A 16,918-nucleotide genomic window follows, 5' to 3' on the forward strand; every position below is an offset into this window, starting at 1 on the left:
GAAAATTCTATTAAATATCACAATGTTGTTGGGAAAGCCAATTAAATATGAAATCATTAAATACAACAATATCTAGTTAGGTAATCCCTTTGATTTTTCTCATAATGTCACACACACCTTTATTGCATAGATTCTTTTCTTGGGCTTTACTTAGCGGTGTTGGTTTTGGGTTGTCTTGGTGAAAAAGCCAATAACAGGAAGAAAAGTCAATATCTTGTTGGATAAGATAATAAAACCATAATTAGGTTTTAATTAAATAAAAATAAAGAAAACAATCGTCTCGTCTCCGATATAAATAAAAACGCGACCGTCTATATTTCTGGGTAGTTCACAATATAAAGCGGATAACGGGTACGCTTCTTCTTCGCTTTAAAGGATCATAATCATAATCACATCTTCCCCCCCTGATTCCCATTCTCGCTTTCCTTTTTGTTTCCCAATCCTAATCCGTGAACGATGGATTCTACCACTGCACTCGTCGTCAAGGTTCGAATCATTTTCATTTGTGAATCCTCAGTTTTGTAGTTTTTGTTGGCCGATCGTGTCTATGTTGTTGTTCTAGGTTTACCAGATTTATTGTTGCTTGTAATCGGTCTGAATTTACCTATGGATCGATTATCTATTATCTTCTAGAAGCACAAACCCTAAGAAATATTTAAAAAATGTATTTATTTTACCCAAATTCATATTTTTTTTCTCAGATATGGTGCGTAATCGTGATCCCTAAGCTTGTTTTGTTCTTTTAATTTGTTTATTTGCATGTTGTTTGATTCATCTTAAGTGAGCTTTGTGTTCATTGCAGGTGAGTTATGGAGGTGTGCTTAGGCGCTTCAGGGTGCCTTTCAAAGCTAATGGACAGCTTGATCTTGACATGGCTTCTCTTAGGGGAAAGATCGCTGCTTTGTTTAACCTCCCTCTGGATGCTGAGTTCTCTCTCACTTACTCTGATGAAGATGGGGATGTGGTGGCCCTTGTTGATGACAACGACCTCTTCGATGTCACGAATCAGCGTCTTAAGTTCTTGAAGATTACTGTGCAGTCGAACGTTGGTGTGCCTGCTAACTCTGTTGCTCCAGAGAGCAGTGGGAGTTCGTCAGCCTCGGTTATGCCTGATAGCCAGGACCCGGTTTCTAAGATCCAGAAGGGTTTCAATGATGTTATGATGGCTGTGCCGAACCCCATGCGTGATACCATTTCCAAGGTGTATATTGACCTTACATCTAAGGCCGCGTCTTCGAGCCCTGTGGTTGGTGAGCTGTTTGATTGCATCAACAAGCTAGGGAAGCTCTCAAGTCCTCAGGAAAGTAGTCCTTGCTCTCCTGTTACTAAGCCTGGCTCGTCAGGGCCTTCTTTGAGCAGGGAAGTTCCTTCCGCTGGTGAAAAGAAGGATGTATCTAAGAAGACCCAAGCTGGAAAAAAACCTGTTGCTGATTCAACCTCCTCTGGACTTGGTGCTAGTTTCAACGAGTGTCCCTTCAGTGGCAGTACCGTGATTGATTCCACTCCAAATCCAAATCCAACGAATCTCAACAGGCATGCCCGTCGTGTATGTCACTCCAAAAAGACCAACAATGGTGATTACTGGAACTCACTGGGTGTCTTCCATAAGGGTATCCGTTGTGATGGATGTGGAGTTCTTCCAATAACTGGGCCTAGATTCAAGTCTAAAGTGTAAGGAGATCTCTTACTTGCAAATGTAGAAACTGCAGATACATCTTTCGAGTTTATTATGCTTACTTGTTTCTCTGGTGAATATTTTGCAGCAAAGAAGACTATGATCTTTGCACCATCTGTTTTTCCGTGATGGGCAATGAAGGGGATTATACAAGAATGGATAAGCCCGTCTCAGCTCAACAGCTACATCCCTTCAGAGGACTTCCTACCCCAGTATTACTCTTTTTCTGTGTTTAAGTTTCCTTTTCTTCTATACCTTTTCTTTCTGTATTTACAGCTATATGGAGATCTTACGTTTCTTCCTTTCTTTCATATAGTTTTCAAATCCTTGGTTGGGACATGTGCCGCGACCACACCACGGAGGTTTACATTTCAGGTGTACTCGGCCTAAGCTAGACAGTCGCTTTGTCCTTGATGTCAATGTACTTGATGGAACCGTTGTTGCTCCATCTGCCCCATTCACCAAGATCTGGAAAATGAGGAACAATGGTTCGCTGGTGTGGCCACATGGCACGCAGATCGTTTGGATCGGTGGGGACAGATTCAGCAGCTCTTTGTCAGTTGATTTACAGGTTAGAAACTATATCCTTAGTTTTGCCATTTATTTTGCTTGATACCTACCCTGAAGTTCCACTTACAGATCAATCATGATGTTTGAAGTTGCTCTTAGTGGCTTGAGTTAGCTTCTTCTCTACAGAAAGTGGCAATAGTTTCTTTATATATATATACAACACTAATTTTTTATTGGTGTCAGCAGATTCCAGTGGAGGGTGTGCCTATCAACAGTGAGCTTGACGTGAAAGTTGAATTTGTTGCACCAGAGTCACCTGGCCGATACATATCTTATTGGAGGATGGCTTCCTCTAATGGTGCCAAGTTTGGGCAACGTGTTTGGGTGTTGATACATGTACTGGCTAGATCTCTGCTGCCATTTTCCTGGAATTTTGTTTTTCTCAATCATCTGATTTTTTTTTTTTTGCTGGTTGCGTGGTCAGGTTGATGCATCCTTGAAGGGCTCTGTTGTGAACGAGTTTCATGGACTGAACTTGAATGCCTCTCCTGAAGAAAATTTCGCAAGAGAATTTTCAGGGATCAATGTGAATCATGTTCCAGCTCAGCCTGGTAGCCCCAGTGTTAACCCTGGGATAGTGAAAGGTGCTGATGTTGAACCAGAAGCTTCTTCGGGATCAAACATTCCGATGAAAGATGACCTGGTGGTTGGTGAAGTTGAGCCTGTTGTTCCTAACACTGTTGTGCCTAACACTCTTACTCCATCTTCATCTTCGTCATCATTCAACATAATCGAGTTCCCAAATATGCCTACTACTGTTGAGGCCTTGGGTGGCGGTTCCTCATCTGCAAAGAACATCCCCGTTCCTCTACAAGAGGATATTGAGAAGAATGACGTCGAGATAACCATGCTCAAGGAGCTGGAGGAGATGGGTTTCAAAGAGATTGATCTGAACAAGGAAATCCTGAGGGACAACGAGTACAACTTGGAGCAGTCTGTTGACGCTCTCTGTGGAGTTAACGAGTGGGATCCTATCCTAGAGGAGCTTCAGGAAATGGTAAGTGTGAATTGAAGATTGGAAAACCAGATTGAGAGGGATGTTTGACAATGTGATAATTTCTGCAGGGGTTCTGTGATGATCTGACGAACAAGAGGCTGCTGAAGAAGAACAATGGAAGCATTAAAGGCGTGGTGATGGATCTTCTCACTGGGGAGAAGGAGAAGGAGGCTTAGTGTGGCGTTCGATTCTGGGAGAACTTTTATCTATATCAGGACAAAGGTTATGTTTTATAAATAATAAAAACCTGATGATGATGTAGTGTGGTTTCGAACTTTGGTGTGTTCCTTTGCTTCTTTCTTTCGTGTTGGATGTGGATGATATGATGTTACTACTAATCTTAAATAAGTATAAGACTTTATTTATGCTATCATCAATCTTCTTATTTTGAATGCAACCGTGTCTTTGTTATCGATTTCATTCACTTGACCGCCCTCTCCTCCATGTCCAGTTGATTACATTTTTGCTTTTGATTCTTACATGCAATTTATATTATTCCTGAACGTAGTGATTCATTCACCTGCACGACTTTATCTTTATGAAAAAACTGCTGGCAACCAAATGAGTAAATTGAAGATAATCAATATGGAATTCACTTTCTTTTCTACGTTTACAAGTTTGAAGGAGTAAGTAATTGCATCTTGACTTTGTTTAAAATCTCCTGGACGAACGATTAAACAAACTCCTAAGGCTATTTCTGCTGTCCCTATTTTTCTTCTTGATGGCCTTATCCGCAGAGAAAGTATGCTCTTCCAAAGTGAGTGCCCGTTCCAGTTTCTTAGATACAGAAAGAATCTCGTACGGATCCCACAAGGACTGTCCATACTCCCAATCCAAGAACGAAGGATGATGATGGTGATGCTTCTTTGTACTGGACAAGGCCTCCATTTTGAAACGTGAAGGTTTACCTTTGACAAAAGCATGCTTTCTCCGCGCTTCGAACTCCAAAACTGTGCTTTTAGAGGTTTGGGAGTGGCTGAGCCAAGCCTGTGCTGCTGCTTTCATCAGCTCCACTCTCTTCTTCTCTTCTTCGTTTTCATCTTTAGCCTCTCGTTTCTTCCTCATCTGTTTCCTTCTCCATTTGGGAGGGGACTTTTGGGGCTCTAAGCTATTATTATGGACCCAATTTTATGTCAGCTTTAAATGGCAGCCTTATGTTTCTTGTCCGAATCTGCTAACTTCTGTCCGTCTCATCCTTTTCCATTTATTTCTTTTTAATTTTTTCAATACATTTGTTATATAATAAAAGGTGGGAGATGATTTTATATTTGGTATTATATATTATCTTTTATAAAAATAAAAGAGAGATGAGATGGAATGTAAGAGTGAGAGAGAAATGAGTAGGAGAGAGGTTCATGTGTGTGTAATACGAGAGAGATGTTGTATCAAACTGATTACTTTATTTCTCAGCACATACACATCCTTTTATAGTATAAAATATAATGCTTAATCATCTCTTCTCTACAGACATAAAGACACATGCTTATGACAAGATGGTGTTGAAGTGAGACATGTGTCTTTTGGATAATCATCTATATTATAACACTCCCTCTTGATTATCCATTTTATATTACGTAGTGCCTCGTTAAAAACCTAGTCATGGAAAAATCCATTGGGACAAAAACCATGACAAGGAAAAAAGAGTACATTGTCCGTAATCTTCCCCTGAAAATAGTGGACCTAGCTTTCTTATCATAGGTCATGTAAATGCTCTTTGTTTTTCTCGAGCTCCGTAATGTACGAGAAAAATCTTGTAGGAATGTGCTTTGTTCTATCGCTTTTGATGTAGCCTTCTTTTAGTTGAGCAACACAAGCCGAGTTGTCTTCAAATATTTTCGTCGGCTTTTTCTTGTTGACTATTCTGTTTGATTCTTGTATGTGGTGACTCATTAACCGAAGGCACACACATTCTCGACATGCTTCGTGAAGCGCAATAGTCTTTGCATGATTCGAAGATGTCGCAACCAGATTTTGTTTCTGGGACCGCCAAGAGATCGCGGTTCCACCAATTGTAAAAACCATATCCGGTTTACGTTCGACTTTATAAATAGCATGTATCTGCAAAACCATACCAAACTCGGGGTTTCGAGGTAAACCAATCCTGAATCAATACGTACCTTGGAGAGAACTGACATGTTCTCGACGCCATTCTAATTTCCATAAATATGAAATGAGCTGTATCTTGCAAAGACATTAGTGTCTAAAACTATATTTTATCAAATACAATTTGCAAGACATATAAGCTCACAAATGCTTTATTACCATTAGCATCTCTAAAGTACTTATTTATATAAGATCTTACCTGGATCTTTTAAAATAACATCTCTTTTAACATCGAGAGATCTATTTACTATTGGAGTACTCAAAGGAGTCGCTTTATTCATACAAAAGCGTTTCAATACCCTTTTCGTATGATTTGATTGATGCACAATTATTCTTTCTCGGAGATGCTCTATCTGGAGCCCAAGATAAAACTTTGTCTTGCCGAGATCTTTCATTTCGAACTCCTCTTTCATATGAGTTCGAGCATCATCAACCTCCTTTTGAGTTCCAATTATGTTCAGGTCATCTACATATACAGCAATGATCACAAAGCCAGATGACGATTTCTTTATAAAAACGCATGGACATATCGCATTATTAACATATCCCTTTTTCAAGATATATTCACTTAAGCGATTGTACCACATGCGTCCTGATTGCTTTAATCCTTATAGTGATCGATGTAACTTGACCAAACAAATCTCCCTGGATTTTTCTTTCAATGCTCCTTGCATTTTCAATCCCTCAGGGAGTTTCATATATATATCGTTATCCAACGATCCATACAAATATGAAGTCACAACGTTCATGAGATGCATCTTAAGATTTTTAGACGCCGTTAGGCTCATTAAAAATCTAAACGTAATTGCATCCATTACCGGGGAATACGTTTTCTCAAAATCAATTCCCAGTCTCTGAGAAAATCTTTGGGCAACTAATCAGGTTTTATATCGTGTTACTTTTCTCACGAATACCCACTTATACCCAACATGATTTATATTCTCAAGCGTTATGACTATAGGTCCAAAGACATTCTTTTTATTTAGGGAGAATAATTCAATTTGAATGGCCTTCTGCCACTCTTCTCAATCGTGTCTTTTTAACAAATGAACCTTGGATCGGGATCATCACTTTTATGATCGATCTCTTTGGACACAGAAAAGAAGAACATTCCATCAACCTCTTTTATCTTATAACTTTTTTATCAAGGGTGTAGTTGATGGAAATCTCATACTTTTCTGTTCCCTTTTCGTCATCTGGATCATCTTTATTTGGTTCATCTTGAACCTTTACATTTATGCCTTCTTTTAGAAATTTTTCAGTATCATGTTCTTCTGGAACCTTTCCACTTTTGCCTTCTTTCAGACATCTTATAATATCAGGTTCTTCTGAAACCTTACCATTTATGTCTTCTTTCAGACATCTTTTAGCATCAGGTTCTCTTTGAACCTTTCCACTTATGTCTTCTTTCAGACATTTTTTTTACTATCAAGTTCTTCAGGAACTTTGCAACTTTTCTCAACCAATTTCTTTCGGGGATTTTTTTTATCTCTAAAACCCGCTAGTCTCCCCCTCTTTAACTGAACCCTAGGTTCATTTTATTTCCATCAGTTTGTTCTTTAGGAATATCAACTCTTGATGGAATATTTTCAGCGGGTATATCATCTCGTATCTGTGAACACATTTGGTAACTGGTTTGTCAAATTATGCAAGCGCACAATTTTTTGAACTTCCAGCTCTCTTTGATATGTAGGGGGACCAAATTGCAACAATGAATGTGTACACCATGTAATTTATTTAGGAATTTCTCAAATTCCTCCCCCTAACGCTGGAATTCATTCTCATTAAAATGACAATTGGCAAATCGTGCCATAAACATATCACCAGTTACTGGTTCAAGATACCTTATATACGGCTTGTTCTAACTCTTTCAGAGTTTTATATATTCCCGAGAGTATCTTTAACTCTCCAGGGACTACTAAACATCAAGATGCAACTCAAGTTATTTTTGTCCTGCCAGACATTTCAATATATTGCATCTATTTTAAATTTTCTCCAGTGACCTCGGAACAAACCGTTTTTCATACCTTAAGGTCATCTTTCATTTCATTCTCTGGAGAACTATACCTTGGACTTTTGGTCTAAAAATCTCTCGTTTTTCTAACGAGCTTTATATCGAATTGATGGCTAATCAATTCACTCTACCCTCACACATAGAGGTAGATTCATAATCTTTATTTTTATAGCGCTTTTTCATTTATTTATTGTCGACAATCTATTTTCTCTTTGGTTCCATCTTTTTATCCGTACTGATATGGTTAATCGAGATCTCTTTATCATCATCGATGATTTACCCAGGTACCTGACTATTATATTAACCATATCAACGGTCTTATCATGAGATTCATCCTCTATTTATATTTTTGCTCCTTTTCGAGGACTCTTTGGAACCAAAGTGGTCTATCACGTCTCTAGCGTGCCATAGACTCATATATCATCCGTTTAGGATACTATTTTTTTTTTATTGGAGCATTTTCAGCTGGAATATGAGATTTCATTAATTCATCAAAATGTCTGGCAGGCATTTTGGAAATGGATTATCCTACTTTTCATTGTAATCCATTTCACATATCTCATTCCATCAGCTTATCATATGCTTCTAGCAAACTTGCGAGCATATTTGTAAGTATCCATATACTTTATCCCTCTGGATTGTATATGTCTTTATTACATGCACAACTGCATGTTTACACCCGATCATGGGGATCATCTTACTTGAATTTACTTTATCAAGTTCTTTTTCAAGTGCGAACATAATTTCTCAATGTTCCACTCACTAGGATTCTTTAATTCTCCCCCTCGAGATGATGACACTCCATGTCTAAAATCTCGTACTGAATCCCACTCTAGAACCAATAACATATTCAGTTTTCCCATTTGGGATGAATTATGTTTCAAATCCTTTAGAGTGAGATCTTAATTTGGGGTCTGTTTATAGAAATCACATATTATGAACTTGTTTGATGATTCATCGCCATGATGGTTTTCTTTATTTTCTTGACATGCTATATGTGAAAAAACTTCTGGTTTTTCAACATTTCACAATAATGTTGATTACATTATTGGAGATGGCTATATATCAGTAAACTCTAAGTTTTCCACTCATTTATAATTTTGCGATCTTTTTCTTATGCATGTCTTTTCATCATAAGCTCCTCTAGAGCCAATAGTAATTTTTATATTACTAGATACTATACTTATTTATTTTGAGAGAAAAGAAATATTTGTTACCTTAGTCATTGACGATGACCAAATATCTGCTAATTATTTCTATCTCCATCCTGAATCTCAAAATCTTCATCAGGAAGATAATCATTATATCACCGATAGTCTCTGGTTCACCCAGAAAGTCTATCACATCAAGATGAGTATTCAAACTATGAAAGATGGTTCGGGTTCATAAGAGACGAAGTTTAATATACTTCCTTTCTCTTTTTCTTTTTGATTCTCAATATAGATCGGCTAAATATTTGGCGTACGACAACTACGTACCCAATTTTCTTTCTAGCCGTATCTATAGCAAACTTTTTATGTTTGCCTTTTATCACCCGACCACTTTTATTTTCGTGAAAGTTCTAATTATTTCGCATGGACGAAATATTCTTCCACTTCCACGACCACGATAGGGGGTTTCAACCGCATCTACACCCTCGTCCTTTTCTAATAGGACTGACTTGATGGTTTAGTATCATGATTTCGTTTTCCTTTTTTTTTCAGTTTTCAAGGAGGGCTTTCATCAACTCCAACTATTTATTGAATCCTTTCTTTCAAGGATTTAATTATTCAAAGATCTTTTAGATCTTTTCTCATGATACACCTTATCTTATGAACCATCATTGAAGTGGTGTAAATTATCATGGCTTTATTCTTTTCTCATCCGATATTGTTTCAATTTATCGATGATTTCTCAAAGCTCATTTTTTCTCAGGTGCATATTTGCACCCACTGCCCAAGTCTTATAATTATTTCTCGTAATATCAAGGGCATCTATTTTGAGCTTTGTCAAATTTGACATGATAACCGTATTCATAGAATAATAATATAATAAAGACGAGAATTTAAACGCAGAAATTAAAGGCATAAAATAAATGCATAAATTAAATTGCATAAATTTAAATAGCATAAATAAAATCGGGAGGCTCAGCCTACCACATGATCTGAGGAGTCATAGACTACCATATTGATCATTTTCCAAAGTTCGAGGAGACATGGTCTACCATTTTGACTTTTACTTATTTCAAGGTCCGAGGAGACTTAGTCTACCATTTTTGACCTTTTCTTTTTATTTACGGAGGTAAAACCTTTCACGTAAATTTTTTTTTTTCAATTCACGGAGGCAAAGCCTACCACGTGTTTCTCTTATCGTGAAGGCATAGCCTACCATAACGATCAGTCGGGAAAGGCATCGCCTATCATCCCAGAAAATAGACGGAGAAGGTCCAGCCTCTCACTCCGAAACAATAATAAAATTTAAATAAATTAAATATATTGAAACACATAAATTTAAACATTACCTCGGCTGGTTTAAGAACTTTCGGATTGATAAATCTCAGTTGGTCAGAGCTTCGTGCTGATAACGTGTTGTATAATAAAAGGTGGGAGATGATTTTATATTTGATATTATATATTATCTTTTATAGAAATAAAAGAGAGATGAGATGGAATGTAAGAGTGAGAGAGAAATGAGTAGGAGAGAGGTTCATGTGTGTGTAATACGAGAGAGATGTTGTATCAAACTGATTACTTTATTTCTCAGCACATACACATCCTTTTATAGTATAAAATATAATGCTTAATCATCTCTTCTCTACAAACATAAAAACACATGCTTATGATAAGATGGTGTTGAAGTGAGACATGTGTCTTTTGGATAATCATCTATATTATAACAACATTGTTTTTTTCCTAGCCTTTTAGTTTTTCAGATGACTTTGACAAAACAATATACTACATTATCTCTAACTATGAGAAGCCAACTTGGGACAACTTCAAAGAAAAAAAAAAGTTATAATCAAATATTATAACATTCTCCATTGTTATAATCAAATATGACTTCACACAAAAATGGGTCATTCTGGATGTTCAGACTTCTCTCTCTTTGCTGTCTCTATCATTGCACACAAGAAATTACTTGCATCACGACTGTGTGGATCTGCAAGTGCTGCGTGTGCTAAAAACGGAAGCTTCCTCAGTGATCTCCCACTTAAACCCTGCATCAATAAGTTGATCCAAATTCATAATATTCTAAGCTTTTTGTCACTTCTCTACAATCAGTACAAAAGGCTTCCCAAAGTCTAACCTCACACGATTCTGCAGCTTCTATCAACTGTTTACAGAACAAGGGAACAGTATCTGTATCATGAAGCTCATTTGCATTCACCTTTTCTTTCAAACTTGAAAAGCTTGGAATAGAGAGTCCATCACAGCCCTATACCAAGAATTGTAAGATATATTTGCTCCTCCTTCAGTGGGATTAACAGAAAAGGTATGAGCGAGCTTGTATTGTACCTGGAAACTTGATATGATCCCTTTGCTTATTAATTCCTCAACACAAGACCTCAATATTTCGTAACGAACATGAAGAGTTGGAGGGCCAACATAAGCTTTTATGTCAGCTCGATCCACGAAAGCAACATCTGCAACAAGAATATTCATGTGTGAAATCTTACAAAACCTGAATGGGGAAAACAGTTTCAGAGACCAAGAAATGAGAATGTAAAACATTAAGATTAGTAGCCAGGCGAAGTCATATTTCCATTGCGAACTCAATGATGATTATCATGCACAGGAATAAGGGATATATGATAGAAAAAAAGAAGTCACGAGGTTAAGGACATGATCAAGATCGAACCAACAGCTTACCAATAGCAGTAGTTATATTTGACGTTGTAAGGATTATCACATTCGGTGCTGATTTCAGTTTGTCCATTTGTGTAAGTAGTGCATTCACAACCTGTTACAAACATAGTGAGATTTGGTCTTTGGGAATAAGAATTGCTTCCTTCGCTAATTATAGGTGTACATGAAGTGCAAAATCTAGTTGGACTACCCGTATAGAATCTGAAGGTTCTGAACCAGACAATGCAGCTTTCCGTGCAGCAGCCAGACTTTCAACTTCATCTGCAGGCGGAACAATCTTAGACCTAACAGGAGAAACAAGCCTAATATATTAAAAGGTAGGACAAAATCATAACTCACCGATCAAAACAAATACTAGATTGTTATCTTCCTCCACCATCTCTTGGATTTTTTGGAAAAGCTTGGCAACCTACATTGTGAGTTAGTAAGCATAGCGAGAATAACAGAATTCCAATAAAATTTGTCCACTCGACATGAAACAATTCCCAAGTCAGTCTACTATGACATGACAGAAATCCACTAGCTATGGTCAGTAGATAAAGTAGATTGAGTACTAAAATTCAGTGTCCTTGATCAATAAGTAGATAAGATTAGGTAAATTTCCTCGGAAGAGCAGCTGTAAGCTGTAAGTGGTTACTTATTTAAGTTGAGTTGAACTAACTACAAGGTATCCACAATTCTGATTGAAGTCCAATAATCCATGTGTACAAAGCCAACCTACTGTCTAAAATGCATGCTAAAGGGGGAAAACTAAGACGAGAATTAAAAAAAGAACAATTATGTATCATACCAGCTTGCCACTTTCAGAGAACCATTTACTAAATAGAGAGTGAGCATTGACTTCAATCAATTGGCAATGTGGATATCTGACAAAGGAAGCATAAATCAAAGTCAAAATAGAAAGATAATCTAGATAATACAGTCGATATAGATACTTCTGACAGAGAATAATTTAGTCTAGAAGAGGACCTGGAGTTGCACCGAATTGAAAGCTTTTGAGCCAATGCTTTGCAAAGAGATGTTTTGCCAGTCCCTGGTGGTCCGTGCAAAAGAACAATCCTGCAGAAATTTTCAATGAATCGTAAATACTTCAGTGTTAAACGGGGAACAGAAAGATAAAACATCAGATCTAGACAGTAAAGAACAAACAAAACAGGATAAAGGAAATTCAGCTCGCTAAGGATCTCAGTTATCTGAAGTTTTTCATAAAAATCTCATGTTCATGCCTAGTGTAGAATAAAATCAGATATAACATATACTGAAAAACGATACCAATGTCTCTTACCTGTTCCATGAAACGAGATTTGGATTTACACCCTTCTGCGTGAACAGCAAAGCACTTGCGGCATAACGTAGTAACCGTTGCTTAAGTCCAGATTCATAGATCAAGCTACACAAAACAAAACAAAACAAAACAAAAGATCCCGACCACTGAATAAATTGTTTCAGACCCATTACTGGTTTATAACCAAGTCAAGCACCATACTCCTACACACACCTTTCCCATAAGCCATCAAACTCCTTAGCAGGTAGAATCCATTCATTAAAGCTAGAAGGTTGTCCATCAGGGCCCAGTTCCTCACACGGTCCTTCCTCAGTTAACTGAATGTAAATTAAAAACAAGTCAGGTACAAGATAAGCAGCAAGAGAAAACAAAGGTCAATGCCTTATTCAACTTTTGCATATATACCTGAAAGGCATGGACAACAGGCTTAACTTGCCAGAACAAGAGCACATCATTATTCTTCACCCATTCCTCTATAGATACAGAGAGCAAAAACATCAGTAACAAACCTTTTTTTGCATTTTTTCTCTATAGGTGATTAGAATCTACAATTACCTGTATCACAAATACATATACGTTGCACATTTTCGACGAGGAACAAGTCGTGTGGAGGTATGAGAACAAGGCCATCTACATAACTCATGCTCCTATTTTCCAGCATCCTAAACCCAAAACACACACAAACTATCCCCATTATCGAAAAAGGAAACACGGTGAAGGCAAAACGAGGAAATGTATATTATCACAAACCGTTCTACAGCTCTCTGGACGTCCTCGAGACGAGCCGTGCTTGATGGCTTTAAGCAGACCTCCACTAGAAACACACAAATGAGGATAGTCATTGAAATCGAATCGAGCAGCTAAACGCAAGGAAGGAGAATCGTGTGTACCAGAGACGAGGAACTTGTTATCGTGGAGGGGAGTGGGAGCTGGAGGAGGAGGAGGAGGAGGATCGGTTGCAGCGAGTGGCTCTGCAACGTTTAATTGCTCGGCGATAATCGTTGGTTGAGTGCTAATTTGGTGAGAGAGGTCCATGGAAGCGTCGTGAGGAGGATGAATCGTAGCGTCGAGCATAGGGTTTTGCTCGGCAATCTCCATGGGAGTGCTCATGGCGTGTTCTGGAGATTGTTTTCAATTTTTTTCAGATTTGGGAATGGGCGGGACTCCCACTGCACCTTTTCATTTCTTTTCTTTTTTACTGGACTCTTTTTGTTTCGCAATGCACTGAAAATTTAGAGAAATTGTAAAAAAGTAATTAGCAGAACTGAAAAAAAAATAACTAATTTAAATCGTATGACATACATTTTTAGTTATTCTGTCACATACATTTTTAGCTTGGTATTTTGCTAGCTCTCCAATTGTTTTAAATTTTATCTTATATGCTAGTTTTATTTGTTAATTAATCAGATTTATAAAATAAATCATCCCTTTCATAAAAAATATCATTTTGACATTTTTCACACAGATTAAGAAAATGATTGAAATACATTTAAATTCTTATTAATTACACATATTCAACCAATAATATTTGAGATAACTGAAATTATTTATAAAATCAATGTATTTATAATTAATATTAAGCTGAAAATTGCATTGGAATTCTAAAATAACATTTTTTTGTAACAGAAAAAAAAATGTTAAAGTGACACAAACAGAGAGAGTATCTAATACAACTGTTGAAAAAAATCAGATAATTATTTCAGCTCATGGGTTAGGAACAAAAATGTTTAGCCTTTTGGTGTCAAAAATCAACATCTCGGGTTTCATTTTTTTACATTAAATCGATAATTTGGGATATCAAATGCATGTTTCAATACTCCATTGTTTCAATAATTTCTCAACACGTTTTTATGCTTTTAATTTTTGTCATGTATCTAAAGTACCTAACTTGACAACTGATCTTTTGGTCCATAATACTGGTCTTTTTAGTAAGGGTTTATATTACATGGTTGTTCTGTTTCGAGTTGCTTATCCAAATCACTGCGTAATTGAATAATATAATGATTTTTCGATGTTTAAAAAAATTAAAGTTAACCGATTTGATTGGTATAGTTGATGAAGTCTTAACCAAACATGCATGACAATGAGAAAGTACAAACATCTTTCTGGACTAACCATCATTCATATAGCGCAACACTTTCTTGTTCGACTTAGCAAAGACCCCAAAGTTAATAAATTCACTTCCGCTGCTGTAGATTGGCCTTCCTCTTCTCCTTGACAAGGAAGACTAACAGAGTACCAAAGGAGAATACACTGAAGCATATGGATGCTATGTCGAGCGACGTGTGACGACCACTAATGCCCTCGACGCTAAAGAGATTAGTCGTCTTTTCGGCGTCCGAGCTCTGTCCGTATGCTACTTCCTGGCCATTTACACCAATCCCGTAGACACGTACGAAGTAAGTTCCAGTGGGGGTCTCGCGGTCGATGGTCCAGTTGAGTGATTGAGGGATCTTATCATAGGGCTTAGAGACAATCTTGTGAGGGCAGCTTCTGTCCCTCGAGAGCTCGTTGTGTGTCTTGCGCCACGGTCTATCAACTTGGCTGATCGGTGCATAACAAAGCTTCACTTCGACGGTCTTGAAGGAAGCATCGTCATTGACTTTGGCCGATGACTTCAGCATCCATGTAATTCTCACCATATCTTTTCCAGCTTCCAATACTAAAGACAAGTATGTACAAATTAGAGAGTCTGAGATGTTTAGCTGATCAAACATAAATTGTATATACATGTATAGTTTGAAATAAAAAAAAATTAAAATTTTCGGGATCATGAGTAAAATACTAAATTAAGTTTACATTGGTTCAGTTATTGATTATCTACTATTATCTATAATTCCACTACTTTATCCTGGATTTAACAGTCATAGTTAAATTACAAACATAAAGAAAAATCATATTATTATTTAGTTCAAAATAATATATTCCACTGCAGTCAGCTCTATTACTTATAGCATACAAGGCACTTTTACTAAGATCATCTCTAATCCATACCTATTTTTTTCTCTATAATTCCTACAAAAATACTCTATTTTTGTGGGAATTATAGAGAAAAAAATAGGTATGGGTTGGAGATGCCCTAATGAATAGCGTTTAGTGGTGGATTTGCAAGATTATGAACCAAAATTTAAAATTATAAGACAAAGGCAACGACAATTTACAAACCTACTACACCAACCCTTGTGGGTTTAGCCGTGACCTCGAGTGAATTTTCAAGGTTGGTGAAGAGACTAACTTCGGTAGCTCCATGGTTCGATTCTATCGATGATGAGAAGAAAATAAGTGAAGCAAAGAGGAAAGTTTGGACGGCCATCGTTGAATCTGATTTTTCCAGAAGAGGGATTTTAAAACGAAGACTTGATACTGTAGTTATCGTGTGATCATGAGCCTTTTTAAGAGTCTAAGTGTTTTTTTCAATCGTTGAAAGTTTATCGTCACCATCATACGATTAATGCGAAAAGTCAATACTTCATTTAAGATACATTGTAAGAGATAAATTTTATCCTTAGAAATTTCAACATTTCTTAGAAATGGGAGTATTGTGTTCCATCTTCTCTAGAGAAATACCATTTTTATCTATTACAAAATAGTCATACTAGAAGTCTAAGTCCATATATTCAAATAATTTTTTTATTGTTTACACTAATTTATTTAATTTATAACATTTCTAAATAATTATAAAGATATTAATAACAAATCTATTTTAACTATAAATTTAAATTTTAGTTTTAGGAATAACAAAATTATTTAAAAATTTTAAATATTCTTTTCATTAATACACTGATTAATTTCACAATTAGTAGTCTAATATTATTATAAATTAATTTTAATTAAATTTTTTATTATAAACAAAATAATAATTTTTTTGCTAATTTTATAAATTTTATAAGTATATTCTACATTATATTAAAATAGAAGTAATTAATGAATTACTTATTAAAATTATGTTTTTTTGCAAACATACTAAAATTATGTTGAATTGGTAAACCATTATATTTTGAAAAAAATACTTTCATTAATATAAATAAATAAAATATCATTCACCGTTTAAAGTGACTAAAATATCATCCATTTTTTAAAATGATTAATATTCATAAATTATGTAATAATTTTCAGAAAAAATAAAATTGTTAACATATGTTAAATTTTAATATTTAGAACTATATATCATCTATTTAGTTATTTTTAAAATGACAGCAATATATTTTCATAAATTATTATATACAAAATAATATAAAATTTTATATTTATAATTAAATGAAATGTTACGCGCACGGATGTGCGGGTTAAAATCTAGTCAGTCTTTTATTGTTTGAGTTGCAATGACTACAATAATGATAAAGAGATGAAAAAACAGTATTAAGTTCTCTTACATTTTAGGATTGTGATTCATCTCTATATTTTCTTTCAAAAACAGATGAACTCTGTA

The 16,918-nt window shown here is 36.0% G+C and overlaps 4 protein-coding genes across 4 annotated transcripts; 1 reads left to right on the forward strand and 3 right to left on the reverse strand.

Annotated features, from left to right (window-relative positions):
• Positions 1-234: 234 nt before the first annotated feature.
• LOC106442225 (protein NBR1 homolog) lies at positions 235-3,612 on the forward strand. The gene is made up of 7 exons (XM_013883937.3): positions 235-486; positions 803-1,671; positions 1,764-1,887; positions 1,992-2,246; positions 2,432-2,581; positions 2,670-3,242; positions 3,311-3,612. The coding sequence occupies exons 1-7, from the start codon at positions 457-459 to the stop codon at positions 3,416-3,418; spliced, it is 2,109 nt and encodes a 702-aa protein (XP_013739391.2). The 5' UTR covers positions 235-456; the 3' UTR covers positions 3,419-3,612.
• A 181-nt stretch (positions 3,613-3,793) lies between these two features.
• On the reverse strand, positions 3,794-4,445 carry LOC106442235. Its single transcript, XM_013883944.3, has one exon. It carries the CDS (start codon positions 4,305-4,307, stop codon positions 3,894-3,896), a length of 414 nt encoding a protein of 137 aa, XP_013739398.1. The 5' UTR covers positions 4,308-4,445; the 3' UTR covers positions 3,794-3,893.
• Positions 4,446-10,180: 5,735 nt separating this feature from the next.
• On the reverse strand, positions 10,181-13,783 carry LOC106374832 (pachytene checkpoint protein 2 homolog). The gene is made up of 14 exons (XM_013814774.3): positions 13,380-13,783; positions 13,240-13,303; positions 13,045-13,151; positions 12,895-12,962; positions 12,703-12,806; positions 12,490-12,594; positions 12,174-12,263; positions 11,995-12,070; positions 11,544-11,613; positions 11,395-11,465; positions 11,208-11,298; positions 10,854-10,981; positions 10,645-10,773; positions 10,181-10,555 (listed from the first exon to the last, which is right to left on the reverse strand). The coding sequence occupies exons 1-14, from the start codon at positions 13,597-13,599 to the stop codon at positions 10,415-10,417; spliced, it is 1,464 nt and encodes a 487-aa protein (XP_013670228.2). The 5' UTR covers positions 13,600-13,783; the 3' UTR covers positions 10,181-10,414.
• Positions 13,784-14,477: 694 nt separating this feature from the next.
• LOC125578588 (high-affinity nitrate transporter 3.2-like) lies at positions 14,478-15,917 on the reverse strand. Its single transcript, XM_048741764.1, has 2 exons — positions 15,655-15,917; positions 14,478-15,151 (listed from the first exon to the last, which is right to left on the reverse strand). The coding sequence occupies exons 1-2, from the start codon at positions 15,800-15,802 to the stop codon at positions 14,667-14,669; spliced, it is 633 nt and encodes a 210-aa protein (XP_048597721.1). The 5' UTR covers positions 15,803-15,917; the 3' UTR covers positions 14,478-14,666.
• Between the last annotated feature and the right edge of the window lie 1,001 nt (positions 15,918-16,918).

The sequence above is a fragment of the Brassica napus genome, chromosome A1 (genome assembly GCF_020379485.1).
Source record: "Brassica napus cultivar Da-Ae chromosome A1, Da-Ae, whole genome shotgun sequence".
In the NCBI taxonomy this organism is placed as follows: domain Eukaryota; kingdom Viridiplantae; phylum Streptophyta; class Magnoliopsida; order Brassicales; family Brassicaceae; genus Brassica; species Brassica napus.